Below are 22,464 nucleotides of genomic sequence, written 5' to 3' on the forward strand. Positions count from 1 at the left end.
GGATCTCTAATCCAGCATTTAGCACCGAAGACTTTGAAATAACTCACATTGGGTTTCTTGTCAGTGAGGAGTTCATAGGCAGTCTTCTTGAAGAATTTGTGAATATATACTCTGTTGATGATGTGGCACGCAGTATCAATTGCATCAATCCAGAAACGACGAGGCGTTTTGTATTCATCAAGCATAGTGCGAGCCATCTCAACAAGAGTCCTGTTCTTGCGCTCCACAACGCCATTCTGTTGAGGAGTATAAGGAGCAGATAACTCATGAGTAATACCAAGTTCATCAAGATAGTCATCGAGACCAGAATTCTTGAACTCAGTTCCATTGTCACTTCTCATGTGCTTGATCTTCATACCAAACTTGGTTGAAGCCCTCGAAGAAAATCGTTTGAAGACTTCCTGCACTTCATGTTTGTAAGTAACAATGTGTACCCATGTGTAACGAGAGTAATCATCAACAATGACAAAGCCATATAGAGATGCATCATTTGTAACTCCAGAATAATGGTTAGGACCGAAGAGATCCATGTGAAGCAATTCAAATGGTCGAGTAGTAGTCATGATAGTCTTCGCTAGATGCTTGGCCTTGGTCATCTTTCCATCTTCACAGGCTCCGCATAAGTGATCCTTGAGGAATTTGACATTCTCAATGCCAATGACATGCTTCTTCTTCGCAAGCATGTTCAAATTCCTCATGCCTGCATGACCAAGTCGTCGATGCCATAGCCAGCCTTCTGAAGCTTTTGCAAGTAACCACACGGCTGGTTGTGGTCCTGTAGAGAAATCAACAATATACAAGTCTCCTCTCCTAAAGCCTTCGAAGACTTTGGAATTATCAGCTTCCATGATCACAACACAACGATACTTGCCAAAGACAACAACCATATCAAGATCGCAAAGCATTGAGACAAACATGAGGTTGTATCCTAAGGACTCGACAAGCATGACTTTGTCCATGTGTCGATCCTTTGAGATCGCAACCTTACCTAGACCCAATACCTGACTTTTGCCTTTGTCAGCGAAGATGATATGCTTCAGATGCGATGGAGATAAGGGAGCATCCATCAGTAGATTTTTGTCACCAGTCATGTGATTTGTACATCCACTATCGAGGACCCACTCAGTGGCTTTGGGTTGATCATCCTGCAGATGAATTAGTGCAGCTTACGAACTCATATACTTCATCAGTGAAGAATATGACATCAATTCATCAGATCAATTTCATCAAGTAATAGAACAGATAAAGCAATATGAGGATGTGAGAAATGAGAGTTCATTTCTTCATGATTAGCCTGCTTCCTTTCAGGCACTCTCAGGTCTCCAGCAAATTCTTCAGACGTTTACGCACGTCTGGAGACCTGACCCTGCAGAAGAAATTAGTTCCTCTTCTTCACCACCCACATCTGAAGGGGTGGCAAAGAGTTCATCACTCTGCGAGCTCCATACGAGAAAGGTGGCATAGAAGCCAGTCCATTTCGTTTCACATAAGAGGAGCTAGGATAAGCATATGAATAAGCAGAGAAATTCTTCGAGGACTTATGAACATAATGGTTAGAAGAATAATGCTCATATTCATAGCCCTTAGCTCTTCCCTGCGAAACAGAGTTGTTAGCACGATGATATTGAAATGAGGACTTTGATCCTTTTGAGGAATTTGATCCACATGAGGAATTTGGTCCGTATGAGGACTTGGATCCATATGAAAAATTTGATCTTGGGTTCCTATTCTTCACAGGTCGTGTCATGAGGACATTCACCTGAAGACTTTCAAGGCACCTTTTGGGAACCCAGATTTTCTTCATAGGGGAACCGTTCCTGCAGTTAGTGCCAACATATCTAGCAATACTTCACCATTCTGATTTTTGAACAGTTTATAGTTGGAGTCAAATGACTCATCAGAAGAATGAGGAGATTCACAAGTAAAGCCAGATAGATTAGATGGATCAACTGGAGGTCCCTTTGCAGCAACCCATGAGGTTTTGGGGTGCTGCTCAGGCTTCCAATATGTACCATCAGCATTGAGTTTCTCTCAAAGGCAATACCCTATTTCCTAGGGTTCCTGTTGAGGATCTGCTTTTTAAGCACATCACAAAGAGTCTGATGCCCTTTGAGGCTTTTGTACATGCCTGTCATGTACAATTCCTTCAGCCCTGCATCATCAGTGATACTAGCAATGTCCTCAGATGAGGAATTAATGATAACAGAGGCATGTGAAGAATTTGTAACATTAGAGGCATTTGAACATTCAGGTGAAGAATTAGCAAATTCATGTTGAATGCACTTTAAACATGGAGGAACAAATTCTTCCTGAGCAACGCTGATTTGTTGAGCAAGCAATGAATCGCGCTCCTTCTGAAGATCTTCATAACTCACTCTTAGCTTCTCAAGATCTTGCTTTCTTTGAAGAAATTCATAAGAAAGCTTCTCATGATCAGATAAGAGAGTGTTGTGATGACCTTGAAGGTTGTCAAACCTAGTCTGAAGTCTCTGAAGATTTTCAGTCAAGGTTTTAGTGTGATCCATTTCTTCACCCAACATATCATCACTTTTGTCTAGCATGTTTTGAACCTTTTCAAAAGCCTTTTGTTGTTTCACAGCAATCTTAGCAAGTTTAGAATAGCTGGGCTTGAGGTTTTCATCAGATTCATTCTCACTTGATTCAGAGGAGGTATATTTGAGTACCTTGGCACCTTTTGCCATGAAGAAATAGGTGGGAGCGTAGTCATCATTGCCTTCATCAGCCTTGTTGGTTAGGTCATTTTCTTCAGAGTTGAAGATAGACTTGCTGACGAATGCAGTAGCGAGGGCTAGGCTCGCCACACCGGACTCGGACTCCTCAGATGCCTCCTCTTCCTCATGTTCCTCAGATTCAGTCTCAGAGTCCATTTCCTTGCCAATGAATGCCCGAGCCTTCTTGGAGCTGCTCTTCTTGTGAGACGAAGACTTCGAGGATTTTGAAGATGACGATTTTGAGGATTTCTTCTTTTTCTTCGCATCATCAGAACTGTAATCCTTGTATTTCTTCTTCTTCGATTCCTTTTCCCACTGAGGACAATCTTGAATGTAGTGTCCAGGTTTCTTGCATTTGTGGCAAAGCCTCTTCTTGTAATAACTGGATGAGGAATCATTGCTCCTTGAAGGTTTTCCAAAGCAACCACGTCTCGAGAACTTCTGGAATTTCTTCACAAATAGTGCTAGCTCATGGCTCAGTTCTTCAGGATCACCAAGGCTGCTGCCAGAATCTTCATCTTCAGATTCAGACACTGCCTTGGCCTTCAGGGCATGCGATCTACCATAGCTCGAACCATAGAGATCTCTCTTTTCAGCAAGCTGGAACTCATGAGTATTTAGCCTTTCGAGGATATCAGCGGGATCAAGTGACTTGTAGTCAGCACGCTCTTGTATCATCAGTGCCAGAGTATCAAATGAGGAATCAAGCGATCTCAGCAATTTCTTCACCACCTCATGGTCGGTGATGTCAGTAGCACCAAGCGCTTGAAGATCATTTGAGATGTCAGTCAGGCGGTCGAAGATTTGTTGAACATTTTCATTGTCGAGTCTTTTGAAGCGGTTGAAGAGATTGCGAAGAACATCAACTCGAGAGTCACCCTGTGTTGAGACTCCTTCATTGACTTTGGACAGCCTATCCCAAATAAGCTTAGCAGTTTCCAAAGCACTCACTCTTCCATACTGTCCTTTGCTCAGATGGCCACATATGATATTCTTCGCTTGAGAGTCGAGTTGCTTGAATCTCTTCACATCAGCAGCATTAAGAGAAGGTGTGACTGAGGGAACACCATTTTCCACAACATACCAGAGATCGTTATCAATTGCCTCAAGATGCATTCGCATCTTATTCTGCCAGTAGGGGTAGTCCGTCCCATCGAAGGTAGGACACCCAGCAGAGATCTTGATCACACCTGCGGTCGACATAACTAAAACTCTAGGCGGTTAAACCAAAATCACACAGAACAAGGGAGTACCTTGCTCTGATACCAATTGAAAGTGTGTTATATCGACTAGAGGGGGGTGAATAGGCGATTTTTATGAATTCTTCACTGAGGAATTTGCGGGTGAGGAAATTCCTTAGCGAAGAACTACTAGCAGCGGAATAAGTACTCAAAAGTAAACATAAAAGAACACAAGCATGGTCATCACGATGAAATGAAGACAAGCACAGAGTACGGAAAGCGTAATCACAGGATAAGAAAGGATGAAGACAAACAGACTGAAGAAATTGAACTGAGGAAATTGAGAAAGCCTTCAGTCAAAGTCTTCAAACAGATATGAACAAGCACACAACAATTGTAATGAGGAAATGAAAGAGTTGAGGAAATAGAACCAGTAAGCTTGGTGAAGACAATGATTTGGTAGACCAGTTCCAACTGTTGTCTCAGTTGTACATCTGGTTGGAGCGGCTAGGTATTTAAACCTGAGGACACACAGTCCCGGACACACAGTCCTCACCGTATTCTCCTTGAGCTAAGGTCACACAGACCTCTCCCAATCACTCACGGTAAGTCTTCAGGTGACTTCCAAACCTTCACAAACTCGGTCACTCAGCGATCCACAATTCCCCTTGGATGCTCTAGACCATGACGCCTAACCGTCTGGAAGAAGCACAGTCTTCAAAGGTAACAAGCATCGGATCCACGCAGGATCAATCTCTTCAGTGATGCTCAATCACTTTGGGTTTGTAGGTGTTTGGGTTTGGGTTTTCCTCACTTGATGATTTTCGCTCAAAGTCCTCGGAGGATGGGATGCTCTCAAATGACAAGTGTCAGTTTCTCTCAGAGCAGCCAACCAGCTAGTGGTTGTAGGGGGCGGCTATTTATAGCCTAGGGAGCAGCCCGACATGATAAGACATAAATGCCCTTCAATGATATGACCGTTAGGTGGATAAGATATTTTGGGACAGCTGGCGCGTAGCACAACAACAGTCGGAAATTTGAAGCTCAAATTCCTCAGGGCTATCATGTTCCTCACAGTGTAGGCAATCCGCACTGGCGAATTCCTAACTCCTCAGTCAGAACAAATTCCTTAGAGACCAGCTCTGTCACTGAAGAATATGACTGAACTGTATGAGATTTCCAACGGCTTCACTCGAAGGGATTGGTAGGTGTAGGATTTTGAGTTGAGCATCACATGGAAATATTTCCTTAGTATTTCCTCGACCCCCTTTAACAGTACGGTGTTTCTTATGACTCAAGAAAGAGAAAATGAAACTACGAAAACAAAAGTCTTCATGCTTCATGTTCCTCGAATGAATACCAAGTCTTCAAGGTCACACCAATTTCTTCACTTTCAAAGTCTTCAGAAATCCAAAGTCTTCAGTCGAAGAGCTTCATTTTTAGGGGTCGACTTTCTCTGTAAATATCAAACTCCTCATAGACTTATAGACCTGTGTACACTCATAAACGCATTAGTCCCTTAACCTATAAGTCTTCAATACACCAAAATCAATAAGGGGCACTGTATAAGGTGTGGGGCCAGAGGGCAGTGTGAGTTGTATGGTGCTTATAAGCCCAACCCCTTGTACTGATCTGCGCATCGAATTAATGAATGTCAATCCCCTCCCATTACCTCACTTCGTCTGTGATTCTCGAGTTGCTGCTCGGGACATCACAGAGGTGGCCGGAGACGACGGCCACGTAGACCTTGGCGGCGGCCGGACATCGGCTAGGTGCGGGCACGGGGAGGCAAGCTGGGTGCTCGGTTGGCTTTCTGAGAGCTTCAGGGGTTCGAACTCGTGCTCAAACGCAATGGTTGTGCACTGTATCGACCATGGCGACATGGGCAGCGGTGAGGATCTCACGGGCATGGCGGGGATTGGGGCTAGATCATGAATTAGACGAATGGGATATAGGGAGAACGTGTGGGATCTCACAGCGGTTTGAACGGAGCAGGCGACGAGGCTGGGGAAGCACGGGAGGCGGTGAATCGATCGGAGGCGTGCGTCGGCCGAAGGTTAAAGCCGAGCTCGACGGTGATGGGTCAGGACTTCCCTGCCTTGTTGGCTCGGAGTAGACGAAGAGGGCGACGAGGTGAATCTTCTGGACGCATCGACGAGGCGAGGGGTGGACGGGGGCCGTGGTGGTGCTCGTCGGCGCTCTCGGACACAGGCGACAGGAGCAGGGAGAGAGGCAGAGGAGAGGGTGAGGACGGGGGAGAGTGGGAGGTGGTCAAGGGTGATGTAGGGTGGAACCCTAAATGGCCGATCTTTCACGAAAGGAGAGGATCCCAACTAAGAACACGAAGAACACACGGGGAATCATAAGGGAAAACACAAGAGGAACTCTAAAACCAACAAGATATAGTCACACATATGCTAGATCCTCGGAACACGAGAGGAGATACAAGATCCAAATCCAACAAAGGACGATACAAAGGGTAACCGGTTCTTCTCCGTGAGGAGGTCTTGATGGGGCCACCCAAGAGGGGGCCTTGAATCCAACATGGATCGTCTCCGTAGAGGGGCCGCGGTCTCTCTCGAGGAGCAGATCCCTATGGATGAGCAATGCTCTATCTCACATATGAGCTAAACCAATGCTAAACCTAGAAAGATGGAGGAGAAGGAGTATATATATTCTAAGGGGGTGAAGGGGTACATGGGCTTCGGCCCTTTACTGTGTGCAGACAAACGGGGCCGGATGTCCGGGCCTTCCCGAAGGGCCGGATGTTCGGGCTAGGAGGCCAGATGTCCAGGCTGGTGGAGGCAGCTTCTGTAGGTTCTGGTGCGTGGCGCCGGATGTCCGGGCTTCTGGCCGGATGTCCAGGCTGGGGCCGGATGTCCGAGGCCTGCAAATGTTGGGTGGCTGGGAGGCTGGCGAGGAGGATGCTCCAGGGGCCAGATGTCTGGGGTCCTGGCCGGATGTCCGGGACCTGGGAGGTGTTCTTGATTCTTTCCGTTGGTTCTCTTCATCCATGGACTTGGCGACTCGTCCGTCTTCATGTACATCTCCGGGAGGGTCCTCTTGACACTTAATCATGCATAGCATATCAGACTAAGGTAGTAGCCATGTCTCGGGTGGATCATATGTGATATCACTAAGGAAAGAAGTCACCTCGTTCTCGAGATCTCTAGCTCATGCTCGTGTCATAGGTCCTCTTGGCTCTTGGTAAGACGATGGTAGGTCCATGGGGATGACCGTAGGATGCTCCGCATGATCTCCCCTCCCTTGGGAAAGATCTGACCTCGGATCGAAATCCTCATCACCATGGTACGGGGAGAGATCTTTGATGTTGAAGATGTCGCTCACGGAGTACTTGTCGCGTGGGATGTCGATCTTGTAGGCATTGTTGTTGTATCGTGCAAGCACCTTGAAGGGTCCGTCGGCTCTTGGTAGGAGTTTGGACTTGCGCTCGTTGGGGAAGCGTTCCTTGCAAGGGTGTAGCCACACAAGATCTCCAATATTGAATATCATGGGTTTCTTGTTGACGTTGATCTTGGTCGCGAGTCGTTGTACTTGGCGCTCGATGGTATGCCGTGTATCTTCATGCATCTTCTTGAGGTAGTTGACTCAGGCACTCACGTCCATGTTTGTGCGCTCTTGTAGCGGTAGAGGTAGAATGTCCAATGGGGACAATGGGTTGAAGCCGTAGACGATCTCGAAGGGGGACTTGCCGGTAGTCGAATGTCTTGCACGGTTGTAGGCGTACTCGGCGATAGGTAGGCACTCCTCCCACTCCTTGATGTTCTTCTTTATCAACACGCGTAGTAGAGTGGAGAGCATACGGTTCGTCACCTCCGTTTGGCCGTCGGTTTGTGGATGGTATGCCGAAGAGAACAAAAGCTTAATTCCGAGCTTGGCGCACAATGTCTTCCAAAAGTAACTCAAGAACTTGACGTCGCGGTCCGAGACAATCGTCTTTGGCACTCCATGAAGGCGCAAGATTTCCCTACAAAACAAATTTGCAACATGTGAAGCATCGGCTATCTTGTTGCAAGGAATGAAGTGAGCCATTTTGGAGAATCGGTCCACAACGACAAAAACGGAATCCTTGCCATTTCTAGTTCTAGGTAAACCAAGCACAAAATCCATGCTAATATCTTCCCATGGTTGGTACGGAATTGGAAGAGGCATATAGAGTCCATGAGATTGAGCTTTAGACTTAGCTTTGCGACATGTAGAGCATCGGCTGGTGAAGCGGTTGACGTCACAAAACATCTTAGGACAAAAGTAGTTCTTGGAGAGCGTGGCAAATGTCTTGTCGCGTCCGAAATGTCCCATTAGTCCTCCGCCATGAGATTCTTGCAAAAGCAACAAATGAAGAGAAGACTCGGGGATGCATAGTTTGTTAGCTCTCATAAGATAACCATCTTTGATGTAATAGCGTTCCCAAGATGTATGCGTCAAACACTTGGCATAAGGAGTACCAAAAGTAGGATCATGCTCATACAAGTCTTTTATGTGCTCAAATCCAATGACATTGAATTCAAGTTCAGTAATAAGCATGCATATACGGGAAAGCGCGTCCGCCACAACATTTTCCTTTCCTTTGATATACTTGATGACATAAGGAAATGACTCAATAAACTCACTCCATTTAGCATGACTCTTGTTGAACTTAGTTTGACCCTTAAGATACTTAAGCGTTTCATGGTCGGTATGGATGACAAATTCATGAGGGCGAAGGTAATGTTCCCATTCATGCAAAACTCGCACTAAAGCATATAGCTCTTTGTCATAGATAGGATAATTGAGTTGCGCTCCAGAAAGTTTCTCACTAAAGTATGCTATGGGGCGCTTCTCTTGCGTTAACACACCTCCTATGCCATTACCACTAGCATCGCAATGAATTTCAAAAGGTTTGTCAAAGTTGGGCAATGCAAGCACGGGAGCATGAGTAAGCAAATTCTTAATCTCATTGAATGCGCTATCTTGCGATGGTCCCCAAACAAAGGGTGCATTCTTCTTGCTCAAAGCATGTAAAGGAGATGCAATAGTGCTAAAATCCTTCACAAATCTACGGTAGAAACCGGCTAAACCAAGAAAACTACGCACTTGTTGCAAATTTGTTGGTTGGGGCCAAGTTTTAATAGCATTGATATTAGATTCATCAACATGAACACCCTTGGAAGATACTACAAAACCCAAGAAAACAAGCTTATCAACGCCAAAAAGACATTTTTTCCATATTAGCATAAAGACGCTCTTTTCGAAGATTTTGTAGCACGGTGCGAAGGTAGGTGACATGCTCTTTTAGAGATTTGCTAAAAACAAGGATATCATCGAAGTAGACCACAACAAACTCACCAATGTAAGGGCGAAACACATAATGCATAAGACACATGAAAGTACCGGGTGCTTCCGATAAACCCATAGCCATGACTAACCACTCATAAAAACCAAACTTAGTTTTGAAGGCGGTTTTCCATTCATCACCCTCTTGTCGGATTTGATAGTAACCACTTTTGAGATCAATTTTGGAAAAAATAGTGGCACCGCTAAGCTCATCAAGAATATCATCAAGGCGTGGAATGGGGTACCTATAGCGAACGATGATAGCATTGATAGGTCTACAATCGGAACACATGCGAAAGCTACCGTCTCTTTTTGGCACTAGAATGACCGGTACGACACAAAGGACTCAAACTTTCACGCACATGTCCATGATCTATGAGATGCTTTACTTGCCTTTGTATTTCTTTGGTTTCTTCGGGGTTGACTCGGTAGGGAGCCTTGTTTGGAAGTGGTGCTCCGGGGATGAGGTCGATGCGGTGCTCGATGCCTCGTAGTGGAGGTAGACCCGGAGGTAGCTCGTCGGGGAAAACATCTTGGAATTCTTGCAATAGAGAAGATAACACTAAAGGTGGATCGTGAGAGGTGTTAGCTTTTGGTGCTTCGTCCTTGCACAAAAGGACATAGTGCATAACACTTGATGGGTTCTCACACACTTCTCTCATCTCATGTTTGGTGGCAAATAGGACTAAGTTCTTCTTGTCGCTCATCGTGGAGGCACTAAATTTGGGCTTGTGGCGCTCACTCTCTTTTTGGTTGCTCGCTCTCTCACTATTCTCTCCACGATGGGTGGCTTGCTTGTCGGCGATCACTTGGCTTGGAGACACAGGTCGTAACACATACTCCTTTCCTTTCATCTTGAAGCTATAATGATTTGTACGCCCGTTGTGGATGACACGTCGGTCGAATTGCCATGGCCGTCCAAGAAGGAGGTGGCACACGGTCATCGGAAGGACATCACACTCCAAAGTGTCTTCGTAAACTCCGATCTTGAAAGAAACTTGTACTCTATGCTCGATTTACAAAGTGTCAGTATCTCTTAGACATTGAACCTTGTTGGGGTGCGGGTGCTTCGTCTGACCAATTGAAGCTTGGAGCATAGTTCTTTACTTGCTAAATTATGGCAACTCCCTCCATCGATGATGACCTTGACGGACCGTCCATTGATGCCGGCCTTGGTGTGGAGGATATGGCATCTTTGGTCTTCGTCTTGTTGATGTTGAAGAGTCAAGACCTTGGAGACAACAAGAGCGGGGCTCGAATCTTCGTCACAAAAGACTTGATCATCTTCATCTTCGTTGTTCACTTGCCGGTGCATGGCCACTTGCTCAAGGGCTTCCATTTCTCCTTCACTCATTGAATCATAGGTTCCGTCGTCATTGAGGATCATGGTGCGCTTGTTTGTGCACTCAAAGGACTTGTGGCCTCGGCCGCCGCATGTGAAGCATTTGAAGGAACTTGTCTTGATGGTCTCATCGGTTGGGGTAGATGATGATGAAGCTTTCGGCTTGAAGTTGCTTGTTGGAGTAGGACGACTTGAGCTTGTTGAATTTTTCTTGTAACTTGACTTGTCGCCGTTGCTTGTAGAAGGCTTGGTTGAGGTAGAACGTGTTGGAGTCATTGACACTTGAGAGTTGGAGAAGCCATATGACTTGGATGAGAACTTGGCATATTTGAGGTCATCTTGCACTTGGCGTTCCGCTTTGGTAGCTTGATGCACTAGCTCGATGAGGTTCGAGTATGGTTGGAAGTCGGTGATCTTCTTGATAGGATGGTTGAGTCCATGCAAGAAACGTGCCATAGTTTGCTCATCATCTTCCGTGGCATTGGCTCTTATCATGGAAATCTCCATTTCCTTGTAGTACTCTTCAACGCTCTTGGTTCCTTGCTTGAGTAGTTGGAGTTTCTTGGAGAGGTCGCGGTTGTAGTAGTTTGGCACGAATCGTGCTTCATGACATCCTTCATTTGTGCCCAAGTAGTGATCAGTGGTTCACCTCTTGCCTCTCGGCGCTCAATTACTTGTTCCCACCAAATGAGGACGCAGTCTTGGAATTCAAGGGATGCCATTGCTATCTTCTTCTCTTCTTCGTAGTTGTGCAAGCGGAAGATTTTGTCAACCTTCAATGCCCATGATAGGTACTCTTCGGGGTCATTGCTTCCGGTGAACTTGGGCTCTTCATTGTGTTGGGGTCGGGGATGATGACACCCATGTCATTGAGGATTGACAATCTCATGTTGCTCTTGGCGAGGAGGGTTGTCGACCTCATGTTGCTCTTGTCTTGGAGGATTTCCATTGTCATGTTGCTCTTGTTGAACTTGATGTTCTTGGCAAGCTTGTGGAGGATCTTGTCGATCTTGACGAGGAACTTGAGGAACTTGACGATGCACACGTGATTGATAAATCCTTTCTTGAGCTTCATCGCGAAGTGCTTCTTGATGTAGATGAGCTTGTCGGCCTCGGTTGACTACGGCACGACTTGAATCTCGAAGGGCACGTTGCGCCTCAATTTCTTGAGCTTCACAAAGTTGTTGTTCTTGACATTGTGCCTCGGCGGCTTGTGCATCTTGATGTTGTCGCACTCGTTCCTCTTGTTCTTGTTGTCATTGGCGTTGCCGTTCTTGTGCTTGCACGAATGTAGCTTCATTTTGACGGTATCGATGCTCTTGACAGTCGGTGTCGTGTAGAGGATTGTGGTTTGCTTGACGATCTTGACGCACGGCACGACGAAGAGTGTTCAATGTCGGGGTACTTGAGCCGGAGATAGTGTCGTCGGAGTGTCGACTCGAGCGGCTCCGTCTTGAGTAGGACGAAGTGGTAGAAGAGCGGTTGACCAACAAGGCATGAATCTCGTCCATTCTTGCGTCATTCTCGTGCTTGTGCTCGTCGAGCTTGTTGTCGAAGTAGTCTATTGTGCGTTGCTCGGAGAGTCGCAAGTCGGTGGCGAGGTTGTCGATGCGGTCGCTCATTGCTAGTTGCTCTTGATGCAAAGCTCGTTGTGTACCAAATAGGTGTAGCTTGGTGACGTAGTTGTTCGGGTCGTCGTCTTGCTCAAGGAAGAGTGGGTTGGTAGAAGTACTTGGCCTATCCATCATTTCAAACAAAAAATGTGAGTGGGAGAAAGATAAGAACTTATACCAAATGTACCTTGACCGATGTTGAAAATGGATCAATGATCACTCCAATGTGGAACAAGGAAATAGCACAATTGGTACCAATTCTTGTCAGTTTCTCACACCTACACAAGTAAAAGCTTATGGTGGAGCTCGGTTAGGATGGTGGCACAAAATTTGATGCAATTGTAAGTGAGACTCAATAATGTTGGAAAAGATTCGCAAATTTGCAAATGCAACAAGTAGACCAATAGCAAGATAAGGTACACGGAAACACACACACAAATAGATAGGTGGGGTCGTGCAACCAAGGAATGAGCCAAAATGTGGAGTCCACGAAAATGCTTTTGTTGCACAACACTAGGGAGACGCTAGCACGATTGCACAATAGGCGGATACGAACTTGTGCACAACCTTACTAAGCAAAAATGAACGACTTCTATCCCAAGTATGCTATATGTATGGTATACCGATGATATGATCCAAGATGATCGAGTATGACAATCTTAATGTTGTATGATGCTATGGTTCTTGCTTATAAGCTCTTTGCTTATCTTTCTCTTTTGCTTAAAAGCTTGTTTGGCTCTTTGTTGTTTGAGCTCTTTTCTCATACAATGCTTCATGAACCAAGATAGCAATTGTGTATGCGATGACAACTTTGTGACACAAGAGATGATACTAAGATATGCAACACGATGATATGGTATGTATGCTATGGGAAGTATGATCACTAATGTGCACAAGTCACGTTGCCGGCAATACTCAAAGGCTAGTCTCGATGGGTAAGTGACGCAAAAGTAAGGCTATGGGGTTATCAATGCAAATGCAAGAAAGTATGATGATATCACGATACCAAGATGATACCAAGGTGAGGGTGATACCAAAGTGATGTAGCCGTTCGTAGTAGTCCTTGGCGAAGATGAGCGGTGGTGATGTTGATGTCGAACCGTACCTAAATAGCCGAAACACAATAGGACACGGTGAACCGCAACTCAAATTCTCAAAGCAAAAACGGGTCAAAATTGTCGGAGTTGGTAGCGTGCTATGCGGAAGTGGTGGTGGTATGCGGAAGTGTATGTGGGCACCGGGACAAAATTGGACGAAAGTTAGGTGGAATTGGAGCGGTGGATGGAAGTGTTGCTGTCAGGGGCCGGATGTCCGCTGGTCGCCAGATGTCCGGGGCGGGCCGGATGTCCGGGCTGTGGATCCGTGGACAAACTCGATGAACACCGCGTGGAGAGGTCAAATCCGGGTCAAAATTAGGAAGATTTTGTGGATGGAAATTGGGGAAAAGATGGGGGAAAGCTAGATCTACCTGCAACACACGAAATCCGCGGATCAAATCCAACAAAACTTCATCACACCAACAAATCACCAAAAAAATTGGGGCTATTTTTGTGGGGCAATTTTCGAATTAGGGACAAAATCAACAAAACTAGGCTAGAAAACAAAGAGAGGGGGCTCCGAAATCGTGATCAACGTGGCTCATTATACCAAGATGATGTAGGGTGGAACCCTAAACGGCCGATCTTTCACGAAAGGAGCGGATCCCAACTAAGAACACGAAGAACACACGGGGAATCACAAGGGAAAACACAAGAGGAACTCTAAAACCAACAAGATATAGTCACACATATGCTAGATCCTCGGAACACGAGAGGAGATACAAGATCCAAATCCAACAAAGGACGATACAAAGGGTAACCGGTTCTTCTCCGTGAGAAGGTCTTGATGGGGCCACCCAAGAGGGGGGTCTTGAATCCAATGTGGATCGTCTCCGTAGAGGGGCCGCGGTCTCACACGAGGAGCAGATCCGTATGGATGAGCAATGCTCTATCTCACATATGAGCTAAACCAATGCTAAACCTAGAAAGATGGAGGAGAAGGAGTATATGTAGTCTAGGGGGCGAAGGAGTACATGGGCTTCGGCCCTTTACTGTGCGCACACAGACGGGGCCGGATGTCTGGGCCTTCCCGAAGGGCCGGATGTCCGGGCTAGGAGGCCGGATGTCCGGGTTGCTGGAGGCAGCTTCTGTAGGTTCTGGTGCGTGGCGCCGGATGTCCGGGCATCTTGCCGGATTTCCGGGCTCGGGCCGGATGTCTGGGCTGGGGCCGGATGTCCGGGGCCTGCAGATGTTGGGCGGTTGGGAGGCTGCTGAGGAGGATGCTCCAGGGGCCGGATGTCCGGGGCCTGGGAGGTGTTCTTGATTCTTTCCGTTGGTTCTCTTCATCCATGGACTTGGCAACTTGTCCGTTTTCATGTACATCTCTGGGAGGGTCCCCTTGACACCTAATCATGCATAGCATATCGGGCTTAGGTAGTAGCCATGTCTCGAGTGGATCATATGTGATATCACTAAGGAAAGAAGTCACCTCGTTCTCGAGAGCTCTAGCTTGTGCTCGTGTCATAGGTCCTCTTGGCTCTTGGTAAGACGATGGTAGGTCCATGGGGATGACCGTAGGATGCTCCGCATCAAAGGGGGTGTCGTGGCGCTCGGGGGCAACTACAGCAGCGAGCAGACAGGCAGGAGGTGGTCGGGCACGCGTCGGGCGCGTGCCTAGTCCTTCTGTCCAAAGGAGGAAGATGAGTGGCACAACGTAGCTAGGCTGGGCCGGCCAGCTACAGTACTGGGCTGCAATAGGTACTCTCTCTTATTTGTTTTTTCCATTTTCTATTCTGTTTTATATTTTGTGCAGTTGTTTTGAATTTGGTTTGCTAACCAAATTATTTTTGTTGCTTCTGAAAATTATTGTGGGAGCTAACTGAGTTATTCCAAAGCCCCACAAAATATTTCAGAATTACTAGAGCTATAAATGATTTTATAGCGATTATAACTCAAGTTCAAATAGCTTTATGCCTTGATTCAAAATTCCAGAAATGACCTATAAAAATGTGCACTATTTTTGGTAGAGGTTTTCACTCTTTTAAAAAAATGATGAACTTTTCTGAAGGGCATTTTGGGTTCATTGAAAAAGAATTTATTTGAACCTATTGATTTAATTTGGTGCTAGGGTTTTCATCACCCCCCATTCAGATTTCAGATAAATTTAGACATGATGCATGGATGCAAATGCCACTATTTACTAACATTATTCTAGGGCTCTGACAATATAAAACATCCAAGATTGATAATATAATAGCATGGAACAATAAAAATATATAGATACTTTGGAGACGTATCAAAGACTGATAAAACCACTTGTGTGTGGCAATGCACAGTTATATCGGATAATTAATCTTCATAGAGATGAAGTATAAGTTTTGAATTGACTGAATACATTGAGATGTATAAAGTTCGATGGATAACATGATGCGTTGAATATTTATAATTCTTCAATGTTATGAGTAAATATGATTTACTTGATTAAACATAAGAACTTAAATATTTGAAGCAGTTCAAAGAAATTCAGGATGAAGATATAATATCATTATGACCGAAGATAAAAGGATTCTTCTTTCATGAAGAACTATATCTAAGTCATGAGTTTAGCAAGCAATTGAATAATTGTGGAGTTACTATTACCGATTTGCTCTTATTAAATTTTGGGGGATTATGAATGAAATAGTGTAATATTCACTAAACAAATGCACCATCTAAAAGGGTCTGATAAAAACTACGAAGAGTTATGGAATATTTTAGACCAAGGTTTCATTGTAGGGTTTTGTGTTCCTCTCACTAAATTCAAATGACAAAATGTTTGTCATAGAATGAATATTTTTCAAGGAAAGGTTTTTTTGTTAAAGGAGCAAGTGGGAGTATGATACAGTTTATTGAGATTATTAATCTCTGGCTTAAGATATGACAAGACTAAACCAGAAATGTTCTAGAATTTTTTGTCTTCAAAACTAAGCACAAAAATTGCTACATTAGATGTAGAAGTTTTCAGTTAAGACTGTAACAAAATGTAAAGGTTAGATTATCGAACCTGCTACTTCATCTTAGAATAAGATGAAACCTATGCACTACGAGGAAGCAATGATGGCGCCCAGCTAGGATTGGTATTACTAAAACCATTTAAATCCGAAGTGAAGACCATATGTAAGGAACAAGTTTTGAACTTGATGAAACCTTCACAAGGTGTATAAATGGATCTTCAAAATGTTCATGGATAGTGATCCTAAAAAAAGATTTTTACAAAAGAGTTTTGTAGAAAAGGAAGAATTGATCTTGTCAGATCTTCATTTTAGTAGCAATACTAAAAGTGTAAATGGATTAGAATGGAGAGTGTTATTTATATATAACAAACAAAACTGTTTGGAAGAGATTTCAAAATAATGTATATAGGACAGAATCAAAAAGTTTTGACAGGAATACCAGAACGATATAAATATTTCAAGTCATGAGTATGATTTGAAATAATGTATCAAATAGCTGGAATTTGATAAAATAATTGGAGAATTTAGAATTATATCAAAACTTGTGGATACAAGAAGTTTAGTGGGAGCTCTATGACATTTATGATCTTACATATGTATGACATATCACCTGATGACAAATAATATAAATAATGTTTCTAAAAGGGACTTAGAATAATTGGATGAAAGTCTATATAGATAGATTGAAACTTCCGATTACACTAAGACATGTACCGTGACAAAGTTTTTAAAGAAGTTTAAAAGGAGAAAATGCTTTCTCAAAATGCCACACAGTATAACACTGTGCAAAATGAATAGTTGATGAGCATGTATGGATGAATAGGGTTCAATTTACTTCAGAAATTGAATTTACCATGTGTGTTATCGAAATGTACAAAGCCATATGTTTTGAATAGGCTAACTATTAGTAGTAAGTACCATAGTGATATCTAAAATATTCACAATGGTAATTGCTTAAAGTTTTAAGTACCTCAGTTGGAGGAAAGCTTTACTTCTTGTCTTTAGAGGAGATGAAGAGATTGTTGCGAAGGTTACACAAAATAATTGTTGTAAAAGTTACACAAGACAACTTCATGACTGATAAACTATCGGGCTATAAATTTTGAAATACTTTTAGAAATGAACATAAATTGTGGATCTATAAATGATATAGTTAGAGACTTGAGAAGTTTTCAATATAATATAATATGGATCAATAAAAGCTTATTGATGTAGTTCCAAATAAATATTGTCTATATGGAATATAGCAATTGGACTATATGGAGATATAGTGTTACTATAAAATGGACTATATGGAGATATACTGTCACCATTAATGTAACAAATGAATTACACAATAAAACCATATGTTACCGACACAAATAAGATTGGGATTTGAAGAGTGTCAGATCCAGTGACGAAGACTCTACCACTAGCAAAGCATGAGCAGCATCGGATAAGCCATATGTGTTAAGAAAAACATGCAACTAGATTATTGACTCTAGTGCAAGTGGGAGACTGTTGGAAATATGCCCTAGAGGCAATAATATTTGCATTGTTCAAGATATCATCTGATCTATCCCTTACATGTGTCTGGCCGGTAGGATAAATCAGCCGATAAATTGGCCGATATGCCGATAAACCGACCAATTTACCCCTTATCTTGGGTCGACCGATAAGTTCCCGCTAAGTGATATCCCCAACATTGAATATTTGTATTATTTTGTTTCCATATTAATAATTAAGAGTTTATATTCTATGATATAACTGTTGTGATCCTGGAATATGCAATTCGGTGGAAAACTCATATGCACGTGTGGAATGATAAACGGTAAATAAAAGGTTCCTAGTCTTGCCTCTAGAAGTAGCTCAAGTGTGGTTCGTGATCAAGGTTTTCATATCTTAGGATATCGTTAAGTGTAACGATGATCCTAAAACAACATTGAGATTATGACGTTAGAAGGATGATCATATTGAATCGATCCAATCTGGTTAACATGTGGTATTTCTCCTTAGACCATGAGAGTATCGTGGTCACTTCTTACCGTACATTGGGCTTTGGGGTTGTGAAACGTCACCTGTAACACAGTGATCATAATGACAACTTACAGGTTCATCGGAAAGTTTGGCAAATGACCAGATAGCTCGAGAGTGGGATTTGCTCCTCCGATGATGGAGATATATTCTTAGGGCCCTCTCGGTGTGATGACATCAATCATCGTCTGGCCAGACACACGTGACTTCGTCACGGGGATGCTGGAACACAATAACGAGAAAGAAGAACAAAACTGGTAACGAGGATTCAGTATAGTGAGCATGGTGATGACGCAGGAGGATACCGATGCATCCCGGTTTTGTGAAGTATCGTGAAGCAAAGGAAACATCACATGATAACCAAAGGTTCACTTGAATATCATTCGTGTGCTCACAGGGACCAATATGGACGTCCACGGTCCCGCTGTCAGTCACTGAACAAACAGTTTCGCCCATGTCTATGAGTTACCTAACCTACGGGGTCACAAGATTAAGGCAACCACAATCTGCTGAGTGTTAGTGAGACAGAAGTCATGAGAATATATTTGTGGAATTATTTTATGAATATTCAGAATAGTTCTGGAAGCATTTCGGGGTCAGCGGAAGGGTTTCGATGAGTATCAGGTAATACCGGGTATTACCGATAAATTATATATAGATGGAAAAAGTTTCCGGAGATGTTAATATATATATATAAATGGTCTAGAAGTAATTATAATATTTTATATTTAATTTAAATATCAGCAGGCCTAAAAGGCCAAGAGGTGGAAGGCAACTTGGGCCAAAAAGACCCAAGTGCCCAAGTGGGAAAGTGCCTCCTTCCCTAAGGAAGGAGGCCGAATTGGACAAAGGGAGGAATCCTCCTCCCCATCCTAGGCAAGCACACCAAGGGGAAAACTTCCCCCCCTTGGTGGTAGCCTCTCCTCCCCCAACCTATATATACATGAGGATTTGGCTCTTTTGAATATATAAGTTTTGGAGCCTCCTCTCGTTCTTCTAGTTCTTATTCTACTTGGTCCTAGTTGACTAATTAGAGCTTGGCTAATCCTCTTGTCCTCATAATTAGAAGCTCAGTGTGGTTCTAATCTCCTCCCTCTAATTCTTCGGCGACGATTAGCTCTAGACGGCGAAGCGCTGCCGGATCGTGAAGGCTGCACGCTTGCAAATAGAGAGGCCATGCTTTCGGTCTTCAGCTCGAGGGACTGTTCATGGGCGGTACGAGGGATCATTCATCGACGGTTCGAGGGACTCCAACTACAATCTACACCGACACGTTCTTCTTTCGCCGCAACTTAGTGACTATAACGATCGTGATCCCAATCCGTTATGCATCTTCATATTGATCTTGGGTGATCGTAGGTGTATTTTTTTTTGTTTTCTACTATGTTTCCCAACGGTCGGAAAGTCGCCCATGTCCAACACGTCCTTCTTCACTAGCACCATCATGTCGTGGATCTTTCCATCCTTCCACGCCTACTCGTTCTTCCCCGTCATCTTGTCCAACCGCGTGGAGGTAGTGGATGGAGAACGACGAGCGGGGTGCGGTGGCTTGGCACCAATACAACCCGCTAGAGGGTTATGGCGCGATGAAGTGCATCATGGTGCGCCCTTGCGTGTTTCCGTGTTGGCCTTCTTGGCAGCCTTCCGGATCTGACGTTGTCAAGGAGGCTAGGGAAGGGACCATAAAGAATTGGAGCAGCTAGGGCTCGGTCAGAGAGAAGGAGAGGCCACAGTAGTTTGCTTCTTTGGAGACATGCACACTTATATTTTCTTTTTTACTTTGTCAGCTAGGGCTCGGTCAGAGAGAAGGAGAGACCATAATGAATGAACCGGGAGGAGGGGGTCAACAAATAAAATAAAAAGCTGGAGCAAAGGAGTACTAGGGGGAAAACTCGGAGTGGGAGGCGGGAGATTAGTGCGTGGGTGATATTTTCTTTTTTACTTTGTAATAGATTGGTTCATAACTCGTTCTTTTTACATTGAGTAGATTAAATAGCTCGGATTAAACTTAATTAAGTAGTGAATTTTATATTGAATATGTATAACAAATTGGATCAAACTTAATTCATGCTTTTTAATATTGAATATATTAAATAGCTTGGATTAAACTTAAGCTGCTATTTTATATTGACTGCATTTTTTATAAATCGGATCAAACTTAATTCGTGCCTTTTATACTTGAATGAAGGAATATATATAGATATAAATGATTTTTTTTCTTTGTCCGAATATACAATAATTGGTAATTTATAAATGCGGCAAGAATAATTCGAACCAACAATTTTGCGGCTTCTCTGTCTTCGCCGTGGTGTAATATATACCCGGTGCATTTCAACTATGCGGAGCACGTCGCCATGATCAATTGATCAGGGGAGCTCCAGTACAATCGTGTCCGTCTTCCCCGATCCGCCTCTCCGGCGCGCCAACTTCCTCGTAGCTGCCAGTCCCCCGCCTTCTCCGCGCGCACCACCCAAAATTCTCCCGACCCAACAACCTCCAACGCTCTCGACCGCCCCCTCTTCCTCTTCCTCCTCCCAGCCTCCCGATCGCTCCAGTGCGCCATGAGCGAGGCACCCGCGACGACCGCCGCCGCCGGAGACGACCCTGACGCCACCGCCACCGCCAATCATCAGCAGCAGCAGCAGCAGCAGCAGCAGCAGGCGCAGGCGCAGGCGCAGCCCGAGACGCAGGACGACGCGGACCAGCTGTCGGAGCTGCGGCAGATCTTCCGGTCCTTCGACCGCAACAAGGACGGCAGCCTGACGCAGCTGGAGCTGGGCTCCCTCCTCCGCTCCCTCGGCCTCAAGCCCAGCACCGACGAGCTCGACGCCCTCATCCACCGCGCCGACACCAACTCCAACGGCCTCGTCGAGTTCTCCGAGTTCGTCGCCCTCGTCTCCCCCGAGCTCCTCGACGACCGCTCCCCCTACTCCGAGGACCAGCTCCGCAGGCTCTTCGAGATCTTCGACCGCGACGGCAACGGCTTCATCACCGCCGCCGAGCTCGCGCACTCCATGGCTAAGCTCGGCCACGCGCTCACCGCCAAGGAGCTCACCGGAATGATCGAGGAGGCCGACACCGACGGCGACGGCCGGATCAACTTCCGTGAGTTCTCCCGCGCCATCACCGCCGCTGCCTTCGACAACGTCTTCTCCTGACCCAGCCGTCGACCTGAGAGAGGCCCGCCCATCCATTGCCTTCAACCTCCGTGCGGATTCGATCCATGCCGCGCGTCATCATCGATCGCGCTCTGTTGGTGTCCGTGCTTCTCTCGATCGTTTGTGTTCTTGTCCGGGGACGGGGAGGTCAGTGATCAGATAATTTTTAGGCTGCAGGTGTTGGTGAGATGAGCTGTTGTGTGTTATGAATAACAAACAGATTAAACAAACCCAGAATGGCAGTGGCAAGATTACTTTAGGGGTCAAGGAATGAATTATCCATGCAAAATGCACATTGTGTTTGTTGATTAATTTGCTCCCGTCAATCGATCGTCCCAAATCTCGCTCGATGGCCATCTGATGCTCACATTGTGTTCGACATTACTAAGGATAAGGAGAATTTGTCCATGAATGGTTGGGTCCATTATTAGTGACTTGTTCTTTGTTCATGTTGTCCAAGGAGGCAAGGACGAAGAGACGGCCGTCCTGATGTGCAGAGCATCGGATCTCCGTTTTTTTTGCGCTGCCGTCTACCATGTCGTACGTACAAAACAAATTCAGCGCATGGCTGGCAGCCATTGCCTTTTTATTAGGTTAGGTTTTGTGTGAGCTGTTGAAGTATTCCTGTGATCACTCGTGTTGAACGGATCATGCGTGGTTATCTTCCACCACCAGCTGTAGCCGTCGGGTTCCCTGGCCAGATTCCAGTGAAAAGGCTCAATGCGTCTCGACTATGATTTGGCCAGATAGATAGCTGTCTGCTGGTCCCTGTTTCTTATGCCCTGTAGCTGCAATCATTCTTGTTTTAAAGGTGGATGGTCTCTCGTGTCCAACTAATTTGGACGTAATAACAACTGAAGAAGTTGAGTTGTATGTTACTCCCTCTGTTCCTAAATATTTGACTTTTTAAATATTTTAAATGGACTACCACATACGGATGTATATAAACATATTTTAGAGTGTAGATTCACTCATTTGCTCCGTATGTAGTCACTTGTTGAAATCTCTAGAAAGACAAATATTAGGAACGGAGGGAGTATTTTGTTGCACGACTATATTTT

The 22,464-nt window shown here is 44.7% G+C and overlaps 1 protein-coding gene across 1 annotated transcript; it reads left to right on the top strand.

Moving 5' to 3' along the window:
- The first annotated feature begins 19,900 nt into the window (after window positions 1-19,900).
- On the top strand, window positions 19,901-21,715 carry LOC109751094 (probable calcium-binding protein CML17). Its single transcript, XM_020310000.4, has one exon. The coding sequence runs from the start codon at window positions 20,807-20,809 to the stop codon at window positions 21,401-21,403; it is 597 nt and encodes a 198-aa protein (XP_020165589.1). The 5' UTR covers window positions 19,901-20,806; the 3' UTR covers window positions 21,404-21,715.
- The last annotated feature ends 749 nt before the right edge of the window (window positions 21,716-22,464 follow it).

Source organism: Aegilops tauschii, chromosome 1 (assembly GCF_002575655.3).
Source record: "Aegilops tauschii subsp. strangulata cultivar AL8/78 chromosome 1, Aet v6.0, whole genome shotgun sequence".
Taxonomy (NCBI): domain Eukaryota; kingdom Viridiplantae; phylum Streptophyta; class Magnoliopsida; order Poales; family Poaceae; genus Aegilops; species Aegilops tauschii.

Coding starts and splice junctions, on each gene's coding strand:
- LOC109751094 (XM_020310000.4), top strand. CDS start 20,807: ATGAGCGAGGCACCCGCGACGACCGCCGCCGCCGGAGACGACCCTGAC.